Below are 21050 nucleotides of genomic sequence, written 5' to 3'. Positions count from 1 at the left end.
GCTTAATGACTTTGACAAATACTTTTCACAACAAACAAGTTAGGTATACGGTCTGTCATACTTTTGCCTACATAGACCACGCCTATAACCTCCCTCAATAGTTGATTAGCTGTACACATCCTGTTTTGTTAGAATGTGGTGCAAATGTATTTTATTTGTTTTATGTAGCACAAACCCGGCCTGAAGGTATCAAAGTGCTTTACAGGAGCACCGCTTGCGTTACAGATGTACGAACAAGTTACATACCTTTGGTAACAATATGTCTGTAAGAGACATTAGACCGAACCAACCACCTGACTCTCACTGCCACTGTAGGAAGCTCAAGGCCCAAGACCTCAGCCACCCTACGCAATACCACAGCGTAGGATGCTCCCTCCTCCGTAGCCATGGAAGGGGGCAGGGTGTGGTTGGAGGGGGGGGGGGGGGGGGGGAGGAGGGAAGGGGGAGAAAGCATACTAAGGTCTGGGGCGGTATCCAGACCACTGGCGTCACCCAACTTCTCTCTCCAGCCAGATTCATCAAGGTGGTATGCAAGAGGGTAAACAGACTCCTCCCAGTTCTCACCTGGCTGCCACGGAGGGTGCTAGGCATCACCAGGATAGAAAGTTGGGACAAAAATGCCGGTCGGCACCGGTCTGGTTCCATAGCGAAGTGAATGGTTACCAGGGTCGACATCAGCTGGGGACTGGTGGAGGTGTTAATGGATTCAGCACCGGAGGTGATGTAGTCAGGTCAACCGGTGCTGATCCAGATCTGGATCTTTGGGGGCCCTGCGGTGCTGGAGCCGCCGGCAGCAAAGGCCTAGAACCCCCCCCAGCTGAGTTAGTGGGGCCCAAAGGCACGCCAGCGACTTCGGGCTGCCCAAAGATTGAGTGGAGAGCTTTGTAAAATGTACGGAGTTGGGCAGGGGTCGCTTTGGCTCCCGGAAAGGGAGGGAAGTTCAGAGCCAACCCAGCAGGCTCCACTTCTCATCAGCCGAAGGACGGGAAGAAGGCAAAGAAATATGGTGCTTCACCTTCTTGTGTTTAGACTTAGACGAGGTGGTTGCTCTGCATCTGGTCCCACGACCTCCCACCCGACCAGGACCTTCAGCGGCGCAGAGCCAAATGCCGCGCCTCCAGAAGCTTTCGGGACCATGCGCGAGTCTTCGGGGCCATGGCCCGACTGTCAGAGCAAGACTTTGGTTTGTGGTGGCACTCCAAGCACCAGAGGCACACTACATGTGGGTAGTAACCGACATCAGAAGCCACAAGGCTTGAAGCCGGTCTGCTGGTGTGACATCCCTGCGCGCACTAGGAGTCAAACGGCGCACTAGGAGTCAAACGGCTCGCAAAGACATCGACAAAGTTTAAAAAAAAAAAAAAAAAGTCATTTTTAAAAGTGACTAGGGTACGGCTCTCTCCGGATCTGCGCTGGCTGCCACAGAAAAAGACCTGACGTCAGCGCGCAGGGGCGGCATCTAAGTAGATACTGCGACATGATCACGACACGGACGATGAAGGAGTCGTCGACTGATGCCACCTCCCGATGCGCAAGGGTATGAAGAAAATTCTCCGGATCCAGGTCTGATGCCCAGGGGTAATTCTTAGGTAAGGAATCTATAACTAATAGTCTTTCAGATAAATTACTTTTTTTGTTAGGCAGGGGGAGATTAAGTGATTTGCCCAGAATCACAGGATGTTGAGCGTCCCTGCCAAGACTCGAACCTGGTTTCCCAGCTTCAAGGTCGACAGATCTAGCAGTCAGGTCACATCCTCTCATTTGTGATGATATACAGTCCTGCAAATGCATGTAGAAGCCAATGACTTCCACAATCCTGATGGATTCATCCATGTAGTAATACCATAAGCTCTTAGTGGACATTTAGAAGCAGATAAGATTAAAGCATTATGATGAAAGTTAAGGCTCATTTAAGGTCTTCCGGGTCATTCCAAGTTGGGCATATTTTCTTTCACCACATGGTCCTATCTCATGGTTACTCAATAGGAAAATAGGGGTTCAATGGAATGTACATCTAGCACCCACTTACAAAAATGTGGAAGCAGATATATGATTAAGTGGGTAAATGTACGGGAGAACTACAGACACTGCAATAACTAAGAGGGCAGGTAAACAGGGTGCTAGTGTAGCAAACAGGAATGACTGAGCTAGAAAATCAAGATGGAACAGAAAAGGAGGACCAGAATTCAGATACAGATGGATAATTAGAAACACAGAAAAAATACAATCTGTAACGAGGAGCAATTCAAAATGTGGTGGTTGTGCATACAAAAAAGGTAAAATCACAAATAAGCCAATGTATGTATAAAAGAGTCTCCATTGTATTGAAGCGTACAGGTGGGAAGTCTGTAGGTGAAAGCTCAATGTTGTGCAAGAACATAAGAAAATCAATAAAATACTTTACGGCACAATTCATGAAACCCATTTACTACCAAATCTCCAGCTTCTCAGCCATCTTCTAGATGTTCTACTTCATATTTCAGTCGTTAAGTGTTTCCTTTGTTTAACAAACTCACCCTAAACCAGACAGACATTCAAAATACTACTCACATTATTAATCAGGGTAAATTTCTAGGAAAGTAAGTTTCTTTGCATCTTTCTTCATTCCGCACACCACCTCGTGTACTTTTCCAGTCAAGCTTCTGCTCAAACTAAGGTGGCAAGACAACTGCTATCCAGGCAGTGGAGGTAGTATGGAGAGAGTTGGATAAGGGGTGACTTGTTCGGGTGGTTTGCCTGTTGGGCCGCTTTGATTGCTCATAGACTTTTGCCGCCGTAAGGCTCTTTTTTTTTTTTTTAAATCTATCTTAGAAGTACACTCGGGTTTTGGGAAAGGGTCCTGCACTGAAATTGAACTCATTCTAAAAATAGGGTGGAGGATTGCTGGTTCAGGTACTTGAAGTATCTTCCTATTCCCTGCAGGGTCGCTAAAGGCTCCTTTTAGTTCCCGATTTTGAAGACCTATATGGAGCTGCTGAGGGATCAGGGTCCTATTGAAGGCATGTCCTTACACTCTAATGCAAATTACATTAATAACATAAAAAGTTGTCCATTGCACACATCTGTCTCCAAGATAGTGTTCACTCTTTAATGATAAACATCTGTAAAATACAGAAATTCCATGGTTAAATTCTGACCAAATTTCTCCGGCCATTTATCCTTGACTATCCATATCACTCTCCTGGCATTCCTTTTATTCGCCAGCGTCTTTCTGCTAAGGTTCACCTGTGTCGCTCAGCTTAATACGCAATCTCACATTCCAAAACTGCCCAATCCTGCCATTTTCTGGTAATTGTTTTTTCTCCTTAGTCTCTCGTCCCTTCCTTCAATTCCTAGTAGTTTCCAGTTATCAGAAGTCTCATCACACAGGGACAGTTTTGTCTGCAGCCCTGACCTTCAAACTAACAAATGAATGCATTCATGGTGTTGAAATCTCACTTCAGGTTAATTTATCAAACTGGATTAACAAAAAAGCAACGATTTAAAAAAAACAAAAGATTAGTAAGAAAGTTACCACTAACTAACAGATTCCTGAGGTAATCTTGTTTTACGAACATTTGCTAATTTGAGGTCAGCGTTTCAATGTACTTTGTGGGTGGTTGAAAACACATGCAATCATATTATACCAATAGAATTCTGTGCACTAGACTCAGTTTTAACATCAATTTAACAAAGCCTGCAACTTGGCTGGTAAACACTGCTGCTCCGAAGTATCCAGGCCAAGTAGTAAAGCCCTGTCGCGGCTTGAAATTCCCAGGGTTAAGAATGCCAAATATTCTAGCAAGGCTTGTGTGCGAACCCATTGCTATTCTATTCAAATCCAAACGGTATCTGTTTACAAACTACTGAAACCATGTTTTTCAGCATTGTTGGAATAGCATGCACAGATATGAACTCTGCAAAACTACACCTCAGAGATATGACCAGGACTTGTTCCATGTAGTCTCTTCGCCCTCAAGCATGGATCGGACCATAGAATAGCTCCTCAAAAGGAAGGATACTTTAATCACATTTGTCCCAAACCCTCTCCCTTCCCAGCCACTGAAACATTGCGTTGTACTTTTCTGTAGCCTACTGTTTTCTACAAAACTTTCATGTAAAGCACTCCGACAGCCTTGGATTTCTACACACTAAAGAAAACCTCAAACTAGTAAATGAACGCGGTTTCCACATTTCTGAAAGAAACACTATTCAAACAGCTGGAGAGCAGAGGGGTAGAAACATGAAAAAACTGCACATTACCAGCAAACCAAGAAAAGGGAACGAGAAGAGAGACTGTGTGGGACAGGCTTTGAAACAAAACATATATAAGCATTTATTTTCACTATAAATATGTACCCATCTTTGTGTATTACTTGGTATAAACATGTAGAATAATTACGTTCTTTAAAAAAAAAAAAAAAATCATCATCTTCGGTCTACATGTACTTGCTTCCATTGTGCATCTATGCACCTCCATGTACTTGGATCTGTTAGTCTCAATTTTCTCCTGAAAAAGCATATCCAATGCACCACCCTATTTCTCATCCTGTACCTCCATCAACATCTTTAATTTACATATACTTACCTCCTTGATGCATCTATATACTTTCAATGTACGTGTGGGTCTATATATTTATCACTTTCTTCTAATTTAGCATTTACAATACACTACCCTATTGCTCAGAGTATACTTCTCTCAATACATCTTCTAGTCCACCTTTGACTCATCTCAAACTTCTTTCTACTACTCTTTCCAATGCACTACCCAATGTCTCACCCTATACATCTATCAATATATCCTATCCATCCACTCATTCATCCCAAAACCCATACCATTACTATGATCCCCAAAATACTCCTTTCTAGACTCTCTCCTACTTTACCCCTCCATGAATCATCTGACACCTCTTACTATACTGATCCCCCAAAACAAACCTTTAACTCTTCCCTCCGACACTTCCCCTCCAAAAACCCTTTTTACTCATTCAATAGCCTCTTTCTACTGCTACGACCCAAAAAAAAAAAAAAAAAAAACACAAAGTAAAAAAAATTTAAAAATCCTTCACTGCTCGATCCCTCCACTAGCCCCTTCAATCAAAATAACAGATTAACATTCACTTCTCAAATTCCATATTCCACTATATGAACTCACCACTAATCCTTTATGGGTTCCAGAGAAGCATGCTACTCGCCAATAAACATTTCAAAACCCCATCAGGGTTACAAGCGCTATATAATTGCAAACCTTTTTTCCCCTTTCTACCCCTCTCCATCCCTTCTCAATTCAAATAAGTGACTAACATATCCACCAGTCAAATTACTTCCTATATCACTATACTAATTTAACACTAATCCTTTATGGGTTCCGGAGTAGTGTGCTACTCGCCAGAAAAGAGATTCAACATCCATCAGGGGTAACAGGTGCAAGCCTTTTGTCCCTTCCATCCGTCCGCTATCCTTTTTGCTCCAAACCACTAACTAATATCCACCACTCAAATCACTTTCATATTTCACCATACTAATTTACCACTAATCCTTTATGGGTTTCCGGAGTAGCGCGATTCAACACCCCATCAGGGGTAACAAGCGGTATATAAATACAAACTTTTCTTCTATCCTTCCGAATCCAAATAACTGACTAACCTATCCACCACGTAAAATGTACCTACATGTTTCACTATACTTATTCAACACTAATTCTCCATGGGTCCCAGAGTAGCGGGCTACTCGCCGAAAAAGTGCTTTGATGCCTCGGGGTAGTAAGCGCTATACAAATGCAATTACATTACAATATTTCCTAACATCGAACACTGGGGTTTTTATTAACAAACTGACCATATGGAGGACTGAAGAATGTTTTAGCTTATCAGGGGTGAACATGTTTTTTTTTGCGAACTGGTGCCTAACAATTCAAAACGTTTGGGACAGCAGCAGGTGCACCCATACCCCGCCCTCTTATACCGTCAGACAACCACATCCCATGCAATATCGCTTATTTAAGGCGGCATTTAATGAGTACTCCCGCAGGTCACTGGAAACTGCCCTTCAAGAGGATTCAAAAAATCTGATAATCATGCACAAGTTACAAGACCCTCTTTTCACTGTTCCCCACAGAGTCTCGCTCGCAGTAAATGTCCACAGCTGTATCAGACTGACAAGAGTGGCTTAATAGCCTATTGAGAGCGTTGGTATAAACTATTTTTAAATGAAGTGTTCCCTTTGGAGGTAAATGTGCAATCTGATCTACATGTAGCAATATTACCATACAACAATATTGCATACAATTACTTTCAACGAATATGCAAAAGCTCTCAGTACAGTTACACCATAAATCAATGCTCCATGAAGTATACCATTCACTGAACAAATGATAGTTCATCACATCTAATATTTCTTCACTTGATTGATGGTGCTAGCACAGATCTTTGTAGACATTTGTGAGAACACATTAGCCCAGCCTTTTAGCCTCTGGTCTGCAGCTACTTAGAAATATTGGCAGATTAAGAAAGTGAAAATGTTAAAAACATTATGCAAGTGAAAAGAAATTTAGAATTGGAGGCTTAAAATTAAGTTAGTATCCTCAAATTGCTTCATAGGCTCAGTACAAGTGAATCAAACAGAAAAATATCTGGGCATTTTGAGTTCTCCGCTGTGGCAAAAAGGTCTATTTGTGGAAAACCCTGTTTTTGAAAGTACAGAAAAAGAACTTGTGCATGAAGTTCCCATTCGTGTATTTGTTTTCATTCTGTTGAGGAGATCAGTAAATATGCGGTCTGTGCCTGGGAGGTGTTCTGCCAGGAGTTGGATTTTGTGACAAATTTACCAATGCCAAATGGTCTGAGAGAGGCATGACAGTTGTAGAGTGCGTGCCCCCTCCACCCCCTTGTTTTAGGTCTCGCCTACGCAGCACACATGAGCTGCATAGGCAAAAGACCTTTTGGAATGGCTTCGGCTTTTCAGCTAAAAACGTGCAGGCGTTCCATTGCCTTCAATGGTAACATGTGCATGTGTTGCGATTCACTTGCGGGAGCGCGCAGCGCCATATGGTAGCAATTATCCCGGCTCCAGATGCTCGCTACCGCAAGTGATTTGCGCAGGCCCCCTCCTCCTTACCCTCCCCCTGTTGCCGCGCGCTCTAGTACTGGTTATCAACAGGCTAAGATTGATATGTTTTACACCAAGAACTACGTTAGATTGCAAAAAAATCCACCATCTTACAGTACCTGTGCTGGAATCGAACAACGTAGAGCACTGAACGCCAACAATAAAAAGTAACACTAAAGCTAAAAAATAAATCAATACAATTGATGCACTATAACTGGAGTATTAAACGCCATCACAGCTTCATTTCATCCTAAGAAAAATGAAGATGCGTTGTACATATTTAACTACGCTATTTCAAACCGCTGAAAAACAAATATATTTTTGGATTTGTTCTAATTTACTGCATTTTGAAAACAAATTAAACAAATAGCAAATCTTGACTACATCCACCAAAGAAGAACTTTAGAAAGCAGGCTCAGCTGCTGTGTATTGCGCATAAGCACGTCCTTTTAGACGTTCCGTACGCCAGCATTTGACACTTTCAGGTAGGTATTGTTTTAATTTGCTCTGCCCGGATTCTTAAGGCAATAGTCACGGAATACGTCGGAGGTCGCCAACAGCGAACACTGCTTTTGCAGCGCATGCGCCTTTTACTCGCTGACACAGATCCTAATGCACCGGCGCCATGGGCCATAGACTGAAACATGTTATGATTTTTCCCAGCACCCCCTGCGCCTCTGTCATCTCCTTTTAGCACTTTGCATGAGGGCTTTCACGGCCTTTTGGTATATGCTGGCTCTGCTCTGAACGGCGGCTCTCATCTTTTTCGCAATCTGGCAAGTATGTTGTTGTGCGGTATGAAAGGCCGAGTCGGCAGAGGGTATGGCTCCAAACCACTTAATTCTTATTGCGTGGATGTGGTGCCCGTGGCTGCAGAGAGGGAACTGCAGCCCTGCACTGCCAGAATCCACATCACCCCCTATTCTAGTCTTTTACATTCAGGGAAGGGTATTGGCCATTCCAAAGTTGCCAGTGAAGTAAAAAAATAATTGACTATTGAGTTGCTGTGAAAAAACGCACCTCGAGTTTGTTGCATATGTGTTTTGCTTTTAAGATATTTGGTTTAGATATAAATGCCGGGGCTTTAAAATGAATCCTTTGGATTAGTGTGAGAAGGTTGGTGTAGGACTTAGTACGAGAATTCAAACCGTCTTCTCTCTGTACCACAGACAACACGGCTCCAACAGCAAACGCACCAAACCTTATTCTGCATTTGTTTTTGCAGTAATATATCCGAAATTTGCTCTGAGACCAATAGAGCAATTTTATGTGATCACCATATTACATTACACAAGGTCAGATGTGATTCAAGCAGAACTTGATTAAAGCGGTGCTCGTACACATAAAGCACCTCTGAGCAGGACTTGAGAATAAAGTGCTACTCGGATACATAAAGCATTGAGCACTTCTGACACGCGGCAGTCTCAAGGCAAGGGGCAATCCCACGGAGGGGAATCAGAGTCTGAGTGCGGTGCCGCTCCCGAACGACAGGGGGCACACCGGGTCCTTCCCAAGCCTCCCGGGGAGCAGGGGGGTGAGTCCCAGGCCTCCACACGGCCACGCTACCTCCCAGCCCCCTGGTTACCTCGATCTCGGCGTCCAGGGGGGTCCTCTCTGCAGCGGCGTCCGGCACGGCTCCGGGCCCCGCGATCAATGCGCACAGCGGCGGGGGACAGGTCACAGCCTCGTACGCCCTTGGCAGCAGCTGCGACGGCAGCGACGGGGCCCCGGGCTTCTCTGCGGGCCCGACTCGATGCTGGGGCACACTTCAGGCCTCCGGGCCGCGGCGGTGATCACGCTCCGGTCCCCGCGCCAGGGGGGGTTGGCAAATTAAGCGGGAGGACTGCGAGCTCAGCGCTCGACGGGGGATTGACGCAGGGGATCCCAGGCCAGGTCAGGGAGCGCAGGGGTCACAGCGCTAGTACCTGGTTGATCCCCAGCAGTCCGGCAATCAGTTGTGGCATGCAGTTTCAGCATTCAGTTGTGGCATGGAGTTTCAGCATTCAGTTTTGGCATGGAGTTTCAGCATTCAGTTTTGGCATGGAGTTTCAGCATTCAGTTTTGGCATGGAGTTTCAGCATTCAGTTTTGGCATGGAGTTTCAGCATTCAGTTTTGGCATGGAGTTTCAGCATTCAGTTTTGGCATGGAGTTTCAGCATTCAGTTCTTGCGGCGCAGGGGTCTCTGGCGCCCTTGGGTTTCTGTTCCTTGGGGGGGTAGGGATTGAGTTGGTGACTAGTTCCTTCCTAGTCAGGCTGGGCAGAGGTTCCCTGGGTCCTCCTACTGCTGGGCAAGATCAGTGGGCTTTACAGGATCCCTCACTCACGAGGCAGCACCTAAATCCTGTCACTCTCAGAGGCACAAGTCCCTGGCTAGGCCCTACCGCCTAAAACTCCTGCATGGATTCTCCAGCTCGGCTGTACCCCTACTGACTAGAAAAAGTTCCCTCCCTCTGTTAAGTATCCCTAGGTCAGGTGACCTCTAACCAAGGCGGCAAAAGTAAAAAACCCACACCTCCCTTCTAGAAGGTTCCAGCACATTCCAGGAGCTTCCCCATTCTACCTATGGGACAAAAAGGGCAGGCTGGTGTCGCAACATTGTTGTGGGGTCCCAGCCAGCTCCTGGCAGCTAGGGTGCTACTAGTGAAGACCACTCCGCAGTAGCAGGGGCCTGTGGCAGCCATCTTGGGAGAAGGGAGCACCTGCACCTTAACACTGGTTGGCAATGAAAAGGCGCCCGGAGACCCAAGTCCAACATAAAAATGAGGGTGGAAAAAATTAGGCACGATCAAAAATAGATGGGGAGACCACCCTAGGGCTGACAGGTCCAACAGTCCTCCTATCGATTGTTTAAAAACCAACACACACACACACACCCACCCACCCGCCCCCCCCCCCCCCCGCAAACACTGTCCAAGTGAACCCGATTACGTTATACAAGGTCAGATTAATTTCATTTTAAGCAAAGAAGGTTGACTGAGTTGCGGAGAGCCTACACTGGGACTTGAACCTTGTCCCCCAAATCCAAAATTTAGCAGCTCTGACCATTAGGCCACATCCATAATTCTCAATTTGTGTGTGAACGTCATACATAAGAGGGACGGTTTTGTATACAATTACATAGAGTGAGCACATTCTTTATTGAAGTGGCTTTGTGAAATAGAAAAAAAAATGCTGCAAAAAAAATACTGGCAGTGTCACCTGGAATCTTGCTTGAGAATACTTGCAAGGGTTTGTTTTTTCTACCTGGACCAAGGCACATAGTTCAGCACCGTTGCATCAGTGGTTCTAGAACCGTTTTCAGAGTGGGGGTGCTGACAGTGTTACATCCCTAAAACCATAGGGATTGGGAAAAAATGTAACTTGACACAAAGTGTATCTGATGTTTTCAGCAGGAGAGTTATAAGGGTGTTCAGTGTGTAGCTGGTGGTGTAATTTGGAGCACACTGTATTTTTAAGTGGACTACATAAGTGCTTAACAAAACAAGCATTGGCATAGCCAATAGGTCTCGCATTTGGGACCTTATAAGTGTTTAGCCATGCAACAGTTGGTGTTTCACCAAGGATTTTCTGCTGCATAACTAAATACACAGTCCAAGAAGCGAGACCTATTGGCTATGCTAATGCTTGTTGTACATAGTGGTCATATTGTCTGTCCGTATTAAGACAAGACAACTTTCCCTACTGGGAGGGGAGGGGGGGGTAAGAAATGCTTTTATCGCCAGTTGAACTTCTTGCAGTTCTGGTATTGACGTGATGTCAGTTGGTTGGTGTTCCAACGACCCTGAACTGTAAATTGTTGTAAATGTACACCCCAACCTGTGAGAGGAGTCGGTTGGGAGCACGACTTGTGGAATAGGGTCGATAAATCGCCGCTCTGTTGATAAATTGTGTGTGCCACCACTGCAGAGCAAGGAGTGCAGCTGTCTGCCAACACTAGATCCATTATCTGACCCGGTGATGGATTCCCTGGACGTGCCAAACACTTCTGGAGGACGCATTTTAAGTCTTGCATGAGGTACTATGGCAATGCAGGAGGCCATCATCCATAGTAACTGCATGAAGAATCTGGCTAAGCGATAGTGGATGTTTTGAACTGTAGTAGTAATGTTAGAAAAATATGAAATCTGGTTGCATTGGGCTATGCTATTGTCATTTAAGTGTTTAGTATAGCTCCTAGATATGGCAGTATCTGATTGGACTGAAAATCCCAACTAATGCAGAAGATTTATGGTGATTTGAGTTTGCTGCACACATTTTATGAGGTATTCGTCTAGGTATGGGAAGACAGAAATTTGTGGTCTTCGTACAGGTGCTACCACTGCCAGGCATTTGGTGAACACTCCGGGTGCAGTTACTCCACATGGATGTACTTTGAACTGAATGATTTTTTTCTATCACAAATCTTAGGTATTTGCGATGTGCTGGGTGAATGGGTATGTGAAAGTATGTGTCCTTTAAGTTTAGTGTTGACAAAGTCGCCCTGCAACAAAAGTGGAAGTATTTGTCAAGTGATCATATGGAACTGGTCTGATATAATGTAGAGGTTTAAAGGCCCGAGATCCAATATTAAGTCTTAAGGAACAGTCTTTTTCGGCAATTAAGTATAGTAAATATACTCCTGAACCTTGTAAGTAATGGGACGAGTTCTATAGCTCCTTTTGTTAGAAGAGCTTGTACTTTGTTGGAGCAGAGGTTTGTTTTCCAAAGACAGTTTGTGAATGAGAGGTGGAATGTTGGGAGGGGTGCTTGTGATTAAGGCAATAACCATGATGGATAATGTCCAACACCTATTGGTCTGTTATTGACTGTCAAATGGGAAGAAACAGATTTAACCTTCCCCAGACAGGTGTTGAATGTTCGGGGGAAGAGATATCAAGTCACTGTTTATTAATGGTACGTGATGGTGTACCTCTTCCTTTGAAGTTACCTCTATATCCACCTCTACAAAATCCTCTAGAGGGGGAAGAGTTTTATATGAAAATGAGGTGGCATCTGTGGTATTAGTTGGAGCCCCCTCTGTAGAAGGAGTGACAAAAGGAACCTCTAGTAGCTGGACACTGAAGTGCTGCCATTCATTTTGCCACTTGTGTGTGTTTTTTGCCATCTTCTCCAACGATTGGTCAATCTGTGGTCCAAAAAGATGTTCTTTATCAAATGGTGCATTGAGGATAGTTTGTTGAACTTCTGGTTTGAAACCAGAAATTCTAATCCAAGCATGTCTCCTTAATAGGATGCTGGTATCAACACCTCTAGCTGCAGTATCTGGAGCATCTAGGAGCACATCAAATAGATGTATTGGGAAATAAGCTCGCCTTCTTGCAATATTTCTTGCCCTTTCCTGTGTTCTTCTGGGAGATGTAATAATTCTTCCATCTCATCCCAGTGCGCTCCATTATACCTAGCCAACAGCCCTGGAGTATTGGCTATGCGCCAATGATTAGCCAATTGACCAGCTAATCTTTTGCCGGATGTGTCCATTATTTTAATTCTTTATCAGGAGATGCCTCTCCTGAAGTTTATGAATTTGCCCTTTTACGTGCGTTCGAAACTACGAAGGAATCTAAAGGCAACGGACTCTTACTAAAGACTAAAGGACAGATGGAGGGGGTTTATATTTTTTATCCACTCTAGGTGTTAGGAAACGTCGCGTAACTGGATCCTTAAAAATATTGTCTGCATGCTTCATCATACCCTTTAACATAGGCAAGGATTGAGATGTGTGCGTTTCCTAAAGTCTCCAAAAAGTAAATCCTCTTCTAGGTCTTCTTTATGTATTTTGACCCCAAGGTAAGTGGCCGCTCTAGCAATTAGCTCCTTGTATGTATCATCATCTGGAGGGGGAAAGGTTTGGCTGGATAGATATCTGGATCTGTGTTTCCTGGAGGGTTTATATTATAGTCATCCCACGGGTCAGGTAGTGGCTGATTGTGTCCTCGTCATCTCCTATATCAGAATTTATATCAGGAGAGGCTTGTGATGCAATATGTAAAGGGTCTAAAGCTGGTGTGAGACGTACTGATGGAGGGTGGAGTGGTTTGAGGAATGTTAATAGGACTAGTAGCCATGTCCTTCAGAGGGATTCTGTATTCAGGGTCCGTTATCCTTTTGGGAGGTGGTATCACTGGCGTAGTTGTAATTTGTCCAGTTTGAGGATTAATATGCCTCTGTTTAATATCCAGCTTTTGCTTTATTTTTTTAGAATCTGCTCCGGTCTTTAGAGGAGCATCTTTGTGTTGGTGCCCAAAATTTCTCAGCGCCAAGCCGAATTCGTCCTTTTTTACTTTGATCCCGAATGCTTCGGCATTGAAGGGGTGTCATCTCGGTTCAAGCCCAAACCGGAAGGCTTGACATGCTGTTTGTGCCAAGCTAGAAGGCAGGGCGTTGGAATCAGTCTTGTTGTCTACCATGGCCTGATGACAGTGGTGGCCCAATAGCCTTGGTTGGAGTGAGTTTGGGGGGGGGGGGGGGGGGGGGGGGGGGGGGGGGGGTGGAAAAGGGTCTTTTTTACTCATGGCACACTATCCAGATGGAACATCGTGGGACACCAGCTCAATATCAAACTATGAATCGGAGTCCTGAACGCAAAATGCCTCTTCTGCATCCTCCATCTCATCTTGCTAGATATTTTCACCGAAGATATTGGGAGGGTCTCTGATAGTTAATCGCTGCAGGTCTCTGCATCAAGCACAAAGGTCTCTAGGAGTCTTTTTGAAACGAAATGACTGGAACGCGTCGCAGTCTTCATCTATACTCCGGGGAGAGAGGTTACAGACCTTATGAAGGTCAGGTGCGCAGGTATTAGGAATGGCACCTAGGACAGAATTGGAATGTGTTGGTTTCATCGGCGGAAGACTCAATGCTGGATTTTTGGAGTGGAAAAGAGGCGACGAGCTAGGCTCGAAGGCCATGGTTAGAGTTTTGTATTGGATAATGAACGTTTTTCAAAGTTGACACAGAAGATTGGAAACGCAATCGAAAACAATACCAACAAGGGCAAGTGAATCGCGACTAGAATGGATTAGCAGTTTCGAATTGGAGCGCTGCAATAGATATCCAAACCAGATGTAAAAACAAAAAACAATGGAGTCTATGCCCATGCGCATCATCACTGAAGGGAGGAGTCACTTTGGAAAAAAACAAAAAAACAAAAAATAAAAAAAACGAAAACTAGCAAAAACTAGAGGGCAGGAGTATGCAAGGCATGTGTATCTACATCACACATGCCTTGAACAAATAATTCTCATCTCCTGTGAGATTTAGTTTCGCTGGTTGCAGAGGAACATCTTTCCTGTTCATATTTGTTTATGAACCTTTGTCCATATCACTAAACTACTCTGGAGATGCTTCAAGGTGACATGTTTGGTGCTTAAAAATAGCCTAAATAAACAGCAGAAAATAACAGACTAACAAGAGATTAACGTATTCAGATCCCAAATCAATTTTTACCAGTTGCTTAACATAAGAATGGACCCACTGAGTTTCTCAGAAAAGGAGAGTAAAATGTGAAACGTTAACAGATTCAACAGTAAAAGGTACTTTTACGTTGGAGGAGGTGAAAGAAAGTTTATAAAGAGTACAAAAACGTTAACTTTAGGAGTGTTGGGTTGATCGGAAATTACACAAAGACTATGACCAGCAGTGAGATTTTGTTAAATGATTGGCAAATGGAGACCCAAGGCATAGAAAATACAGAGCTAGAAGATTAGGGAAATAAAAATTGTTTAAATATGCCTCTATTGTATTTTATATATGGTAAAAATAAACTCAATCTGTGATGGTTGAGAGACCGAGGAAACAGAAGCCATCCAAGAGAATCTTTCCCTCCCCCCCCCCCCCAATCTAGTGTACTCTCCAATTACAGTAAAGACAGCTAAGTCCTCCCAAAATGCATCTCAGACTGGTCTAGGATTAGCATACACTTATGTGATCTGAAAGTTGAATGAAAGCACAGTCTTTGTTTCCAAACAATGCCAATGTATTTAAGCTATAGCTTTAATACAGATCTCAGATTGTTTAAAAGATATTTAAACTTTTCTTATTCTAAGTAAGGACACATGTGGATGACAAGACTCCGGTAGTCCAGGCATGAAAGTAAGCCAACCTTTAGCATCACCTACCTTCTGAACCGAAAATTCATACAGAGGCCACTCGCATGAATATACAATGCTTCTGCCAGTCTTGTTCAATGCAATAGACATGTTCCTGTATCCTGCAGGATAGGAAATAAGAACTTGTGTCAGTCTGTTCAAATATAAAAGAAGTATGCAAGAAAATGGTGGCATAATCGGGGGAGTGGGGGTGGGTTTTGGAGGCAGAGGAGGGCAGTTTCAACAAATCCCATGACAGGGTAATAAATGCTAGCTATAGATTAGAAAAAGGTTGGAGGACAGACTTCATGATTACTTTTGCAATAGATTCTATGATGGGCATTTGGGTCAGAACATTGATTTAATTCATGTTTTCTTCATCGCATGTGGTCACACTTATGTAGTAATTGTGGAAAAACAGTTGATTACATAAAACGTTCAGGGCAGCCAACGTGTTTCATTCTGTCAAGAGTTTATCAAGGTGGAGAACAAACTGTAGGCTTAATGCCAAGTGAAGTTAAAACAAATTGTTATTTGTTCCTATAGTGCCCAGGTCTAGCCATCCTTTACAGATCGTCCATTTATTGAATGGTACAAAATTAAGCATCCACTAAGTGGAATGGTATGCTGGGAGAATGAACTTGAGCCCTTTCACTCATAACCCAATCAAATTCTAAGGCCGTAGGTTTAGAAAATAGCGGCTAAGTGTAGTGTCAGGCCATAAGCGATTAGAACATATGGTGCCCTTGGTTAAAGGAGAGCACAACCTTGTGTGGAAACAGAAGATGGCGCACTCCTGAATCACAGACCATATATGTGTATACTATATGGATCAGCTATTTATTATAATTATGTAAATTGTGGCTATAACAGCACTACATGAACAAATTCACTTTTGATTTAACTTTACTGGGGTATTCAGTCTACCGTTTGTTCTTAGAATTGAAAAAGTCTGACCGGATTAAAAAAATGTTGGCTACCCTGATAGCTTTATGTAATCAACTGTTCTTCCACAACGACTACATAAGTAGGACCACCTGCGATGAAGAAAACATGGAGATTGATGTATTGAACTACATGCCCATCACAAACCTACCGATTAATTGTGTAACTGGTTCTATGTGTGCTCCAACCTTTCTCGGGTTTAGAGTGGACCTTTCAATTTTAGGGAACCAAATACCCAAGGTAGCAGAGGGTTTGTTAGTTCAGATCTAAAGGCTGATGACATGGTGCCAGTTTCTCTTTGCCAATGTCTCGCTTGCAACAGGATGTGAAACTAGTTTCTCGTCACTGCTGCCACTGTTAGCCATCACCCCCCCTCCCCCCCCCCCCCCCCAAAAAAAACCCAAAAACCACACCACTCCTTTCAAATCTGAAACCACCGTTTGAGGTTCAGATTTCTATACAATGAGAATGATCCTTTTTCCAAAGAGCCACTTACGAATACAGTTGAGCTATTTAACTGTCACTTGCAGAGTGCAATCCAAAGTCACGTCCTGACATGCAAGCACATCGCACGCATAGTTATATCAGATAAAAACTAGAGTACAAGAAGCAATTCATGGTCTCTTAAGAGACCAATACAGATCTTCAGCTATCTCCTAATTTCCATTAGCTACCCGACTAGCCAGAAGTATAATTTTGCACTGGACTGCCATAGATGCATAAAAGGAGGCCTGGTAGCCTTACAATGCCTGAATGTCCCAAGCATACTTATCGTTGTACCTTCAGCCAACAGGTCCAAAGTCCCAAAGCCACAGCCATCAAATTTTAGTAGATCCACTCCCCACTCAGCAAATGTTTCAGCATCCTGCTCATAGTGACCAAAGCTACCAGGAAATCCAGCGCATGTTTGATTTCCGACATCCTGATAAATCCCCAGCTTCAATCCTTTGGAATGAACCTGCAATGACAAAATACCATTATAAGAACATGCAGGCTATATGGGTCATATAAGGTAAGAACAGTAATTAGGAGTTCATAAAATAGTTCCCAAAGTAGTCCAATCAGCCAGGGGTTTCTGGGACCAGGCTAACAATCTGCATTTTAGCACTGGTGTTCCTTTAGAGCACACCAACTATAACCCTTAAGTACTGGACCCTTAGGGTGGTCAAGTTCAGGAGTCCAAGCCTTAGTCCAGGAGGGGATGTGGGGTTAGAAGCTCAGAACTCAAGCATCAAATCATTGGGCAGACTTTACTTTATGAACACTACTCGGAACAACAAAAATACTATACATAATCAACACAGGGCACTTACCTTTGGCACTTATGGCAACAGTACCCATAGTAATGGGGATGTTTAGAGAGTCGGTAGAGAACTTACAGCACAAAGTTGCCAATAGGATAGTGTGCACATTCTACCCTAGAGCAAGTACTCACTAGTCTCCCTCCGTTGGGGTACAATGCCAAAGTATCTGGCCGTTTTGCAGCAGCTCTAAACTCTTTCAGGCAGACCACGCCTCGACGGGCCCGGCAACTCCAGTTATCAAGTCCTTTGTAATAAACAGGCCACACATCAGGGCCTATATTGAGGGCGAAATGGTTTTTCTTTGGGTGAAATTGGATTCCATTATCACCAACTTCAAACTATTTTCCTCAACTAGCTCCTACAATAACAGTCAAGTACCTAAGAGCTTTCAGTCTCTTCAGCAGAGAAGATGCAATAGTGCGCCAGCCCACACTATGGCTTCCCCAACAGTACTTAATACTCTCGGACTCATATTTCAAAACACACTGCTAGAGGGAAGGGGACAGTTTTACTCAGAGGTTATCGATTCCTTCCGTTCCCAAAGGACACTTGACCCAAGTAGAAGTGCAGCAACAACTTCAAAAGAGGACATTGGCAACCGTAGAGATGGTTCAAATGGTTACAGAATCAATATCTCTAGTCGAAGGAACCAGACCTTGCCTCCCTCCCCAAATGACAGTGTTTAGAGGATGGACTACTACCTGCTCCTTCTAAGGCTGGAGAGGCAGGGGGGGGGGGGGGGGGGCAAGGGGTGAAGCAGACACCCTGTAGGTAAGGCACATGTGGTAGATTGTCCCAGCTCTCACAGGACTCTTCCGTATGAACAGCAGGGCCTGGGAACAAGTAGGACTCCTGAAAGAATGTGCCATTGACAGTCGAGACGTTACATTAAAGTAATGTATTGAGCGCAAACAAATACCCGAAGAGGTCAAGGAACTACCACTAAAGGAAAGAGGACACATGTATAATGAGTTACATAGGAAAAAGCTAGGTTTTTAGTCTCTTTATAAAACAGAAAAAGGTTTGTAATTGACCCAATGGAAAGGAGAAGTGTTACATTCCTTGGCAGTGGAGTTCACAAAACCTCTTCCTCCACAATTGGACGTCCTCCACAGAGTCCTGTCAGCTGGGCTTTGGCGCATTTTGCTATTATTCAGTTTTTTTTCTGGACTCTATAGCTAAAGTTCATAGGCCAAACCAATGTTTACTGGTTACAGTGGGTTTGTGGGCTGCATATCAGTGTTCCAAATTAAGCATCCACTGCTTGAGAGTGGGAGCTGGAAAAGAAAAATGGGAAAAAAAAAAAAATCTACTCTAAACTATTAAGCTGCTGTTTTCCCTCCACCACCAATTATCCCAGGCTCAGAGAAAGGGGCAAACAAAATAGAGTACATTGAGGCGCCAAGTCTAATGTGTACAAAACTAGACTTGGCAGGAGATCAGCCAGGCATGAAACGTATCTCACCTTTCTCCAGTGGTCTGTGAATCACATACAAGATTAAGGGAAGAGTCCCCTAGTTACAGAATATACACAAACTTTTTTTAAACTTTGTTTTTTTTTCTGTATTGTTATACAAAAAAGAAACCAATCAGTAAGCAGTGGCACGGAAAGTGAAGTATGATGTACTCAGCACATTTATGACGATAGTTTAATACAGCGGATATACTGGGCTCATCTTGCCCTACGCAAAGTAGGGGGCCAAGGGAAGCCGATCGAAAAGTGGAGTTTAGTATGCCTGAACTCAGGATTTAAAAATACATCTTTTAGTAATGACGATTTTCATATTGTGCGTTTGGAAATACCCCTTTTATAAAGTGGGTATTTTCTGGTCAAACCATCCATGTGCCTCTGCCCGTTGTGTATTAGCTGCCTTGGCTTAGGACAGACAGGGCTGGGGATGTGCATTCACACTAGACAGACACAAAAGAGTTGCAGCTTGCACCTCAGTGAACTGCCTGCCTCTCAAAGCGGTCTTCACCTCCTGTGGTGAACCTGGCCTGAGCCCAGCTGAACCGGTTTATGTGTGCCAGAGGAACTTTGTAACAACTTCAAAGAAGAATGTAGTATAAATGGGGGGCCGACCCCAGAACTTTAGATTACTGCTGGACTAAGGACCTCGTCAGGAACAGCTGAAAGAACTGAAAGGAGAGACTACCACTTTGCTGTGTGCTTTGCTGGGTCGGCCTGTAGTTACTGTTTCTGTCCAAGGCAGGGAAAGAACTGGACTTGGCTTTCTGCATCCTAAGTATCTCCAAGGACTTGATGTTCTGCATCCTAAGTATCTCCAAGGACTTGATGTAAAGCTTACCTCCTTCTGGAAGTCTCAGGGAAAATCAAAGACTTGAACATCTTCTGGGTACTGGCTTCTGAAACTGCATGTTTCCGCTGCCACAAAGGAGAAACGGTAACATGATGCAGTCAATGACACCGCTGCCGGCTCGGTTCTGAAGGCACTGCTGCACTTCGCACTGCAACCCTCGTCTCACCAATGAGTACGCCCGAAACCGAGCCACTGCTTGCACCGTGACCTGTGGGCACCGCACCTCACACTTCCGCCCTGGTATCCCAGACGCCGCTCCACGCAGACATGGATGCTGCTGCTTGCACTGTGGTTGGGAGGCACTGCCCGTAAGTTACAATGCACCACCCCGTCCCCCTCAGCAGCCTTGGCCTACCGGCGACAGACTTCAGTTAGTCAGCAGACGATACTTCAACAAGGATGCAGACCCCGCCACTGCCTGCACTGTGATTGGATAGCACCACAACAAGCACTGCCCCACTTTGCGCCGCAACCCAGATCTCACCAGCGCAGTCACTCAGCCACTGCCTACACAGCAACCAGAGTGCACTGCACGCCACACTTTGCACCACTGCCCCAACGCCAGCGCTCCTGACTTCAACAGCACAGAGTTCGATCTGAAACGTGTGGGATTTCAAGGGCCAGACTACTTCTGCACCGACCTCCAGAACAGACGTTGGCTCTTCGGAGCTCATCACGAGGTCACAGATGCCTGCATCTCTAAAGGTACTGTTTGAGGGTCTTCCCGGCACTGTAGCTGGCCCGCGACACCGCGGTGAGCCAGAACTGTTGGTTCACACAGTGATAGCCCCTGACTGAGCTGTCATCTTCAATTAACTGTTTTTAAAGTCTATTTTTGTTTTAGGAGTATTTTAAATACCTACGTTGGATTCATCGTTGGATTCATTGTTGGTCTTGTTTTACACAAATAAATTTGAGCTATTTTTCTAAAACTGGTGTGGTGTACTTTTGTAGTGCTTTCATTGCATTACTGCTGGTTATGTGCAAATGCTTTACACACGGCCTCTGAAATAAGCCGGACTGCTCATGGCAAGCTACCAAGGGGTGGGCAAGGGTTATTTTAGAAGTGAGACTCCTTTACCCGGACTAGTTGGCAGGTTGTAACCCTGTTCAAGTAGGGACCCTTCTTCCTAGAAACCCCTATTAAAACAAGCATTTGCAATGCAACAGGCCTCACATTTGCAAGAGTTTAAACTATTGGAATTGTAAATGACAATGGCTTTTATTTATTCGTTTTGATAATTAACATAAACATTAGCATTGTCATTTAAAATGCCAACAGCTCAAACTCTTATAAATGCAGGAC

The 21050-nt window shown here is 44.2% G+C and overlaps 1 protein-coding gene across 1 annotated transcript in view; it reads right to left on the bottom strand.

Annotated features, from left to right (window-relative positions):
• The window catches only part of GLA (galactosidase alpha), a 90630-nt gene that overhangs the window by 28312 nt on the left and 41268 nt on the right, over positions 1 to 21050 (bottom strand). The window contains exons 3-4 of the mRNA XM_085607702.1: positions 16900 to 17077; positions 15205 to 15296 (exon numbers count right to left, since the gene is read on the bottom strand). Coding sequence (XP_085463828.1) covers positions 15205 to 15296; positions 16900 to 17077 — 270 coding nt within the window. The remainder of the gene's footprint in view (positions 1 to 15204; positions 15297 to 16899; positions 17078 to 21050) is intronic.

Source organism: Triturus cristatus, chromosome 5_2 (assembly GCF_964204655.1).
Source record: "Triturus cristatus chromosome 5_2, aTriCri1.1, whole genome shotgun sequence".
NCBI lineage: Eukaryota > Metazoa > Chordata > Amphibia > Caudata > Salamandridae > Triturus > Triturus cristatus.
This window is presented reverse-complemented; position numbering and strand designations above follow the sequence as displayed.